The sequence below is a fragment of the Ostrea edulis genome, chromosome 4 (genome assembly GCF_947568905.1).
Source record: "Ostrea edulis chromosome 4, xbOstEdul1.1, whole genome shotgun sequence".
Lineage (NCBI taxonomy): Eukaryota > Metazoa > Mollusca > Bivalvia > Ostreida > Ostreidae > Ostrea > Ostrea edulis.
The window spans coordinates 89,850,232-89,861,457 of NC_079167.1; the positions used below are offsets into that span (position 1 = coordinate 89,850,232).

An 11,226-nucleotide genomic window follows, 5' to 3' on the forward strand; every position below is an offset into this window, starting at 1 on the left:
TGTAAATGGAAATTGCGGAGTGGGTGAGTTCTCAGTCTAGGTACCTGGTATGCTTTACAACACATCATTTTTAATCTGCTGTGAAACAGTTTCATATTATTCGGAAATGTTTGTTAATTGACTTTAAAAAACATTACTGCGACTGGATTCATCATCTTTCAATTTCTTATTGACAACTACAGTTTCAGTAACAAAGATAAAGTAATTTTCAATCTGCTTTCAAATGCATGTACATTTGTAATACATACACGTAAATGCTATTAGACAATTTGTAATGAACACAGTGGAGTGTTTCGATCGGAGAAAAATGCTTCCCGAAATCATAGTAGCAGATTTATTTATTTTTTGCACTATGTTTCACATGTAAAGAGGTCACTTCTGAAGCTCCATAAAACACACTGTATAAATTATTCCGGCTTGTTTTAGTCGACGTAGTCCTGGCTCCGGGATCATGAAACTGTCTCAAAGTATAATGTTGTCTTAAACCAATAAAGTTGCACTTAAATTGGAAGACTGGTCTTAAATTAGGTCACCAAAAAAAATCACTGGTACAAAATGGCCGCACTGGTTGCTTTTGGGGGTGCTAATAAGAGAAAATGAGCGTGATGTCCGGCGATGAAAACGTCTGCCCCAACCTTAAAGCGGACAAGTCACTCGTTTAAAAGATAATAAGCCGTCGGTAGATCGAAGATTAGCACCTATAGCCTAGAAATATTTAGATCGGGTGTATACATATAAATATGACGTCATGTTTCACTAACTAATGGCAGATCGTAAAGGTAGACGTAAGCGTGTACGTTACAGTTACAACTTGCGATTTACGGCCAATATTGATCGTAACTCTACGAGTGGTCGAGGGCCGTCGTAAGTGATCCTACATGAACTTAAAAACTTAGAATGAATAACCTTTCTTTCATCATCATAAAATCCAGCTAACTTTGAAATAATTTTCATAAATAAATATAATTTTCAACATGTGTTTGCATTTAATTCTCTTTATAAACCAGCAGGTTTTTTTAAAAACATATATTGCTGGATCAATTTCAAGATATAAGTAATCAACATTTTGACTGGTTTTTTTTTTTTTTTTTTTTTTTTATTTTTTTTTTTTTTATTTTTTTTTTTTTTTTTTTACAAAATATACTTTGGAAATCTTTCAGAAAGTTTAAAAGTGTGCAAATCCATCTGAGATCCATGGAGTCTGAAGTGATTAAGAATGACTTTTGAAAGTAACACAACTGCACATACATACATATGTCTACAAATTAAGCATAAAACATTTTGAATTCAAAACACTTTACATGTATAATAGTCATTTGTTTACATACACATATGGGTGTTCTTTCAAACCAGATTAATCGCCCCCCCCCCCAATACTTCGTACCTCCTGCACTCAAGGTATGAACTATTCATACTTGTATATTCAGACCTCTAATAAGAATTAAATAAAAACCCATACAGATCATAATTAAACAAAATATTTCTTATCTATGTGCATACAATGTACCTGTGTCATTTCTTCGTGTTTTCTCAACAGATATATTTCAAATAAAATGAAAACTTTTTAAAAGGATTCTCTCTCTCTCTCTCTCTCTCTCTCTCTCTCTCTCTTTCTCTCTCTCTAAAAGAAAATAAATATATAAACTTCCAAAGACTTCTCTACAGTGATTTCATCCATCAATAATTTTCCTGAGTCTTGATTTTTTTTTTTCCTCACAAGGTACTCGTAACTCTTCAGATTGCCTGTTTTGAAAATATTGTCCCGAAAATAATTGAAAAACAATAATAGTCATGCAAGAATCTCATTACAAAGAATTAAGAATGGGATTTGAGTATTTAAAGATAAACTAGGTAATCCGAATTCTAATAAAACCCGCCGTGTTAATATCCACAAGACTTGACGAGGAATCCGATGTGTGTCCTTCATTTCCCATTTCGGGAATATCAGGGTCTATATAGTGCTGTTCGCTATTTCTCTGGGGATTCCTGACTCATCCTCAATAAATTGACGATAGACATAACATATTAGGTTTTTTTTTAAAATCACTAAGAGCGTCCTTAAAATGTCAAACAGATTTAGTGGCGTTGTTTATTGAAGTAATAAATGCTTTTCATAGTCACGTGATCAAACATCCTTGCATGTTATGTTTAAAGTTTTTCACACTGAATTACAGTGTTACGTTATAACGTAATCCCCTGACCATTTGCTTACATGCGCCAAAATGAGAAATCCAATTGATTTTTCTTTCATTCTAATTTTTCTGTCGCTCATTTTGCAAACAATACACTGAGCAACTTCCCCACTTTCGTGCATGCCCAATTAAGAGCACGATAATTTGACCATATTGGTCCTATATGACAATCTAAACTGCCTTTATTAAGGAGAATTCCAATTTAACGTAATTATACATTTTATGAGCATCAAATTCCTATGCAAAATGAATGTTCTTCTGGTGCAATACTTGAAGATACTATCCTAAAACGGATCCACGAGTGATTGATTACAAAGGAGAATGTATCCAATAGAATGATAAAGTGATGAAGAAATTCCAGAATTTGAAGAAGAAACGACATAGAAACGCTGACTATCTTGACATTTTACATCAATGCATGGACCGTCGATCGTGTATAACCTTTGATGGATTTGAATAAATGGAGGGAGAAGAGGCCATAGAAGGTTGTTGAATGATTGTACCCTCGTTTAAGTAGCAATGTCAATATCCAAAATAGTTTGCAATCATGCAATTTACCGACTTCTCAACTGCTGTTTCAAACTGCATATTGAATCTAATCTAATGCTGACTTGGGTAATTTCCTGCAATACGTCAATCAACAATCAAAATTAATAATGATTAAATGTTTCATTCTATATTTATGTATCTAATACGTTTAATTCTTGTTGCGAATGATTGTCTTTCGACATTCCATTGCTGTCAAAGTTCAATATAATTTCTGGTTTACCCGGATTTTCTAAACATTGGCAGAAATTTTACATCCTTGCAATATTTATCGACGTGAACCACATACACTTACACCATGAAAATATACATAGCAAGGTCTTTACACCATTTTATATATCCTTGCCAAATTCTACGAGAAAAAGTGTAATGTTGCAAATAAACAGATTGGAATAGATAAGTCACTGTGATTCGATTTGATGAATAATTTTTATGATACGAGCTTCCTGTCATAAGAATAACCGTAAAAATGAAAAGAATCCTAAGAGTTGTCAGACATTCTACTTGTGAAACCCCCTACCTAGCTGCGTTCAGTGACCATTGCCAGGATTGTGCAGCTAATAAAACACAACGATAAGAAAAACAAACTGTGTTCCAGAGCCTATACGATCTCTAATACTGATCAATGGCTGCTTATAGGCTTGTAGCAGCTTAGTAACTGATTAGACGCGGATGATTCCGGTCCACAAGAATTCCTTATTGACATTGCACAGACGGAAATGACAAGTCGGGCTCGACCTGTCAGAAATCCTGCTTAATGCAATCTCCTCGTGCTCTCATACTGTGACCTGTTAAATGATGTTTTTCAACCTTATTATTGGAGACGCTTTCTGAATGATGTAAAGATGGACACATTCTAGGTCAACAATCTTAATTCAAGAATGAATTTCATCCATTTTGTTGGTAGACCCATCTTCGGAGAAACAGCCAGTTCCTGTAAGGACTTGTGGTCGGCCATGCATTTTAACAAAATAATTCATCTTAACATGGAATATCAAATGATATTACATTTTAGGATGGAGAGAGACATCAGCAATATTCTAAAATGTTCAATAAATATAGCATAGTGTATTGGACATTCCGCTGAAGTTAAGGTGGCCCACTGCATCAAGACTTCCACATCGTATGACGATGGCGATTCAAATATTATGTGAAATTACTTGTATCGATCGATTTGTGTTTATGTCATCGTAGCTAAGTGGATAAAGTATCGGGTTATTTATTAGCAGATACTGAGTTCAAATCCGCCGGTGTCTGTTTAAATTTATTGAAAATCATGGTTTTTTGTATCTAAAATTGGATATATATTTCACATGTGTACTTATTACACTGTACGTGTTATCATACCTTTTATGATGAAACAATTTTGTGCTGATTTGATGAATTCTTTTAGGGGGGAGGGGGGGGGGGTATAACCAGCTACCTTAAACTGACTTGATTTTAGCTTTATCAACATCTCAATATCACATGTTGTATATTATATGGAAAGGTTCATCTCCATCTTATGAACAGGAAAGCACCGTCAATCAAATCGATTCTTATGTTGTATATTCTAATTAATGAAAATTTCATCAAAACCTCAGGAAACAGACGATTCTTGCTTGTACAAATGTTTTTTAAAAAGCACAAATGATACTTGAAGTCTTTTCTTGAAACATCTCTGGAGGACAATGTAGAGTTGTTTGTTTTCTCGATCTTTAGGACGGGATATGAAATGATTACTGAAATAAAACTTATGATCATATTTTACAATAAAAGTAGAAAATAACATAATCATGACGATTAGTTATGTTTGTTGTTTTACATCCTATCGGGGAATTTTTCACTTCACCATGGAGCTGTAGGTGAAGTGCCAGAAATTTTTACTGATACATTGCGCCCATGACCGTAGTAGTGAAGGGTTCATTATCGTGCCAACGCCCACAGGACCTCCGTTTTTATAGTCATATCCGATCCGTGACTTCGATTTTTAATGCTGCACACTTGGAGAAGGAACAGTCACGATCTATGTTAAAGGACACAACGCATGTTTCTAAACTTTTTCATTTTTCAGCAAAATTCTTTTCACATGCCTAAAACTACATTAAATGTGTTTTTAATAAAATATTTTGCGTAGTTTTCGAGTTTGAAAGCGATGAAATTCAAATCTTGCAATATGTATATTTACTTTCGCTATTTTACGCGCCATTGTGTGTGACGTCATATGCGCCCTTGGGTTTGAAAACATCTATTAGCCATTTCAAAAACAGATTAGATTTAATCGACAAAACAAACAACAACAATTATCACATGGATGTCTTGTAAATAACATTGCATTAAGGTGTTTTGTTCCGTGTAAGGGTGTCGGTAGAAAGGATTTAGACTAAGTATTTTTCAATTTTTCGAAGGAAGGTATTAGAAAAAAGACGTGGATAAAAAATTTTGTTGGAGCAATAACTTTACCTTTAAAAACACCCAATCACCTTTACAAAAACCACTTGGACAGAGACCCAGATAAACTGCGAGAAAATGGATATATCGAAGCTATAAGCACTGCTAGGCCTACAGCATACATTCTGCTCTGGTCTTCAAATTCAATACACACTCGGATAAACTGACCTTCACCTTGTAACAATATATATATATATATATATATATATATATATATATATATATACACACACACAATGTAACTTAGGTTTAATGAGGCGCTGAGATTCGAACCATCGATCCCCCCCCCCCTTCCGTTCGACTTATGCAGAACCTTATTACAGTTTGATTTTATCTGCGTATATCATTAAAAGCATATACATTCTTAAAAATGGGAATACAATTCTGGTTTAATTTTCTATGAATAATCAAATAGGAAGCAGTCAGAATCTTAGAAAAATTGCGTCTTCATTAAGACACTAATCTGGCTGGTTCTTTAAATGCTTTTGCATTGTCACACACGCACATCATCAATCATTGATGAATTAAACGCAACAACACCAAATAAGTCCTCGAAACGATAGTAGGAAGTTTGTCTAAATATCGATTTTTTTCTGAAAGTGATAGCATTTTTTTTAATTATAGAAACTCCCAGATGTAGACTTTTCCCGGATTCTAGTCGCACTCCATTCTATCTCATAGGATTATCCTCTTCATTTTCATTCTGCAATGATTTGTCTTTCAATGATAGTTTATATATATAGTAATACTGGCACATGATAAACAAAAAAAAACTTGTATTTTCAAATTCTCCCTAACCAAAGTTATTCCAGAAAGATGAAAGGGCTAACATTACATCTTAGATTTATATAAAAAAAAAAAAAACCAAAAAAAAAAACCAAACAACCAAACAACATATGATAATCAGTCACATGACATTTTCTCTCCATATAATTCATACTCGCAATGCTACACTTACCCCTATGTCACAACAAGTGATGTCAAACCAATTAACGTATTCTAATACATTTTTAGTATTTTTCACCCTCGGATTGAATTCATGTATTAAATGTATACATGCAAGGTGAAGATAACGAACAGTGATCAATCTCACAACTCCTACAAGCAATACAAAATAGATAGTTGGGCAAACACGGACCCCTGGACACACCAGAGGTGGGATCAGGTGCCCAGGAGGAGTACAGGATATTTTCAACTCTTGTGGATCATCATTCATATGGACAATCTAAATATTTTACAGGAGAAAATCACAGGTAACAAAAATACTGCTTGTAAATAGGTTGTTTTTTTTTCATGAATAAAATTGAAACGCTGAGAAATTCTCAAACTCTATCACAATTCATCAATTATACGACATTCGATTGGTTGAATATTGCTTAACGTCCCGCTCGAGCATAATTCACTCACCACTGCCGGTGAAGGGCTGCAAAATTTAGGCCTATGCTCGGCGCTTATGGCCATTGAACAGGGAGGGATCTTTATCGTGCCACACCTGCTGTGACACGGGACTTCGGTTTTTGCAGTCTCATCCGAAGGACCGCCCCATTTAATCGCATCTTACGACAAGCAAGGGGGTACTGAGGACCTATTCTAACCCGGATACCCACGAGACATGACATTCGAAACAATTCTAAGATGGAACATGGTTGGCTAGGTCTACGTGTACCGATAAGAAGTATAGCAAATGGCAACAATTCGGACTGAAGATCTCGGTCTACTAATTGAAACTGGATGATGGAAGAATACAGATAAAAGACTAAGAATCTGTACCCTTAGATGTAGTGCATGCGCTGGAGTTCAATTTCACTCTATCTATAAAGTAAAGAAAGGTGTTTTTGTTTAGGAGATAGTGTTCCTGACGAAATGTTGTACAATTTAATGAGCTCATGTCTGCAACAAATGTCTAACAAATGCCTTGAATAATGTCTTATATCTAATAAAGAAAGCTTTAGGTATAGATTTATAAGATTGTCTTTTCTTCCTAAAATGTGTTACAAGTAGGCCGATGTGCTTGATCGACTCTTATGCATCATGTAAGTAACTTTTCGTACCTCGTGTACCAATATTTTGTTTTGACTAAAATAATATATAAATACAGTAGTATAAGTTACTCATCTTACTAAACTGATGTAGATAGAGTTGAAAGCATCAGGTTTCACGGTAGTAGGTAGAGTAAACGAACACAAAACAAAATCACCTTCAGACTTGGCGTCGTGAGTACTATAAATTAGGTTATATCACGGGTTTATTGCTGCAGTGTGTAAATCTTTGTTATTAAGACATGTACGGTAAAGTTGTTACGGTGACATTTACTGCTTTCTATTATGGTATACAAATATTCAAAACGGCGAATATAACAATGATAAGCAGGATACTGCTAAAATAATGATTGAAACAGAAACAAAATTGAAGATTTTAAAACTACATGACCTTTCTTTCTTGATCTTGTAAACGTTCACAGGTCGTATAGTTATGGTTCCTAATATTTTCATACATTTGTTAGGGCATGGTTTTCGTATTGCCGAGACATTCGCATGCAAAACTGTACAACATCTTTAGTGTTTTTCATGCTTTTGAGAACACGTATTCTTAAACAAAGTTATTATGATATTTATACTCTATAAATGTTAATTGTTCATCGACTACCTTAAAATGATAAAAGTCAAATCAATCTCCTTAACCTCAATGGTACAGACATGGACTCATAGTTAACTCTCCTACAGGAGTTAACCATGTCTTCAACGCTAGAAAACCAGTCTTGTTCTTTAGTGCGAAAGGACATTAGTTATGTACAAGCAATCCGAATAAAGATCAATTAACATTGATTTTACCTCCTTCAAAATCAAGCTGTCATTTACACACAAAATATTCAGCAGTTCAGCTTCAAACTCTACTTTTAATATTTTATTTATCTCAGACCTTTAGTGTTCATATCAAACCATATGATGAAAGGCCTATGAATTATTATGCCCAATAACATACTTGAATGAGAATTCCCTAGTCCCGCGGAAACACGTGCCCTCATGATGCTGTAGTGTAACGGTATTAGTGACCCCCCTATGCGCGTATAAGTTTCCAACTCTCGACACGCAATGCGCTCCGAATTGTCAGAAATTATGACGGATTACTGTTGAATTTTTTTTGCAGGAACAATACCTCATTGATTACAATGTAATTTACTAATGTTTACGCCTTACTACTGCATTCAGTTTGGCAACATATTTCTTCTATTGTGCACACCAAAAAAATTAAATGAATGTATATATTGTCTGTGCTTTGCATGTTTTTTTCCGAAGACCCAGACAATGGCATAACCATGAATGGGGGAGGGATAAATGTACGAAAAGCAAACCCTGTAAACACATTGTTTATAATTTATGTCCAGATGATGTAAAATAGAAATACTCACCCGTTCTATAGAAATCTATCACAGAGTTAAACACAGAGGGATGCCTGTCAAAGAAATATTCCTCTCTTCTATGTTCCAACATTAAATGTCTCTCGGCCAGTCTGGCTAGCCTTGTGTTAGCGATTGTCCGTAGAGTGGACACATGGGTCTCATGCCGGACACCTCCCACGTTAAGGATAATCCGTTCACTATCCCCAGATATGTGGCCATTCTTCCGAACAGGAGTTGCACCAATTTCGTCCGAAAAATTGGCCTGGGTTGTCTCATCCTGCATATCCGGCGTCTCACATTGATTAATTGACAAAACGATCGCTTGAAAAGTAAGTCTGGCCCAAGAGTCCTTCAGTTTTAATCTGCTGTGAATAACTTTGATCGGCATCCATAGACAACACTGCGGCTGTGGTATACCATATTGTGACGCGATGCCATTTCTACTCTATTTGGCGAAAAAGAGGCCCATTCTTTTATTAGTGCGATCTGCATCACGTGCCAGACCGTTGTTTTTGGAGATTCTCCCAGTGGAAATGGCGCCTCTTCAACACACTGGATTCTGCCGACCGTAGTGAGTAGAATATTCCGTGAGATTCATTACTCTCAACTTTCATATATATGTTTATTGACTACATATCCTGTCTACAGTTCGATACAGAGCTTTCGCGATCCACAGACTCGGTACCGGTCCAGTTAGGTCTCCATTCTCTAAGAAGTGTAAAGATCAGACGTGAAACAGTTCTCCTATTGATGGCATGTTGTGTCCATTCTCTTCAGCTAATGAAAAATGTATGAGCAATAAAAATCAAATAACAGCTGTAGTTTCTAGGTACATAGATCACCCGCGACCGTCACCAGAAAAATCCCAAAACAGGTCCAATGAATCCAAAGTCATTCATGATAGATTCATTATAATATTAATGTTGTAATGTAATCAGACAGATGCTAACGAGTCGAATTTTCTATGCTTCGTGAGGAGAAAGATCAATGTATTCATAAGCACTCACTGGAGCAATGGGAACAAATCAAAAGCTATATCAGAAAACAATAGAAAGAGTATGAATGTTTACCTTGGTTCAAACGGTTCATCGTAGGAATTTGTCCCATTCCTCGACAAGGTGGTAGACTCAGTGACACAGATGTGTCGATGGCAGTTCTATTGATTTTTAGTAGAGTAAAACATCATCTGCAGTTTAGTATTTGATTAGCAGACAGTCTTATGGTGGACCCGTCGCTCCTGCACTAGTCGTAGAAATCAACTACTGGCTCTGTCGCGGCAATTAAACTTTAAGTATCACGGAGTCTGAAGCATTATGCGTACTTCATAGACCTAGAAAAGAGACGCAAACATCGGGTTTTTTTTTCCAACGAAACCTTTGTTAGAAATCATATAGGCAATGTTTCAAAACGAAGTTTAAACGTCATATTTTATAGCAGATCGTGAAAATATCTACGATAAACCCAAGTCTATTAAACCAATTATATATAGGAGTCATTGCGGCCTTCAATAAGCAGGGTCTGTTGTGACTTTCTTGAGAAAGAAAACAAAATCAATCTGCAAAAGAATATTGTTTTCAGACAAAAGAATTACCGAAGATGTTGATGGAAAAAAATGTCTCCGTTATAGAATTTGTCGCTTACAAGAGGGAAAACTCCTCGCTGAAAATTTCAACAACGTAAAAATAAAGTGTGAAGCAAATATTGGTTTAATATCCCCCGAGGAATGGTGAACACGTTAGAACTGGTGTACTTTATGTCGGTGTTTCTGTGTTATGACCTTTAACCTTCACTATAAGGACGACTAAAGGAGGGTTTCTTTATGACCTAGGGAAAGGTTTTTTAATATGAATTTTGTATGATTCTTGTGAAAATATATAAAGACAAGAAAATTCTCACGTATTTAGTGATCAAACTAAATGAATGTATTTAGTGATCAAACTAAATGAATATATATGGATAGTCGTTGATTGTAATTATTCTCCGTTCGAATTGTATGAACTTTGCATGTGTTTTATGATACAATTCATGAGAATAATTCTCCAAGATGATCAAGATTTCCTCTTAAATAAATCCTCTGCAGTGCATTTATATTTTCCTTAGCATTTCTCATGGCTGAGTCATGGACAACGTAATGAATTTACGCGTTCCATAACTATTGTTAGCACCGTAAATTTCCCAGAATGCAACTTACATTAATTAAGAACTTCTGAACAGTATCTATGTGTACTTCAGTAGTATTCGATAAATTCCACGCAAATGCAAAGTCCGACATTTATTGCTCATCCCAGCATTAAAAATTTATTGATATCCTTGCGTTTCTTTTCACATTAGGAACCGCTCGGCAGCTGTTTGATCACGGGAGTGTATGAGAAGAAACTTAGGCGTGATGCGGTCCTAGTAAACAAATTTAATGAAATTTGCATGCTGTTTTTGACAACATGAAGCCACCGTACTTGCGCTGGTGTGAAGACAAATCATGGGAGGTCCCGTAATTGTGCTTATCGATGGGATGATTATATCAAATCAAAGGCGATATTGTAATCATATGTATTTATATTCCAAATCATAAACCGTGTGGTTTATTTAGTAGGCGTGTACGTATTTGATCGGTTACATGTGTCTTTCTGTTTATTGAATCAATAGTATAAATCGTGTTTT

The 11,226-nt window shown here is 35.4% G+C and overlaps 1 protein-coding gene across 2 annotated transcripts in view; it reads right to left on the bottom strand.

Moving 5' to 3' along the window:
• The window catches only part of LOC125668378 (potassium voltage-gated channel protein Shaw-like), a 38,242-nt gene extending 27,403 nt beyond the window's left edge, over nt 1-10,839 (bottom strand). The window contains exons 1-2 of one of the 2 annotated variants that reach the window (XM_056164247.1): nt 9,639-9,856; nt 8,578-9,345 (exon numbers count right to left, since the gene is read on the bottom strand). In XM_056164247.1, coding sequence (XP_056020222.1) covers nt 8,578-8,956 — 379 coding nt within the window. In that variant the 5' untranslated portion in view covers nt 8,957-9,345; nt 9,639-9,856. Of the gene's footprint in view, nt 1-8,577 lie in introns of both variants that reach the window. The other variant, XM_048902503.2, reaches the window with a different exon arrangement.
• Between the last annotated feature and the right edge of the window lie 387 nt (nt 10,840-11,226).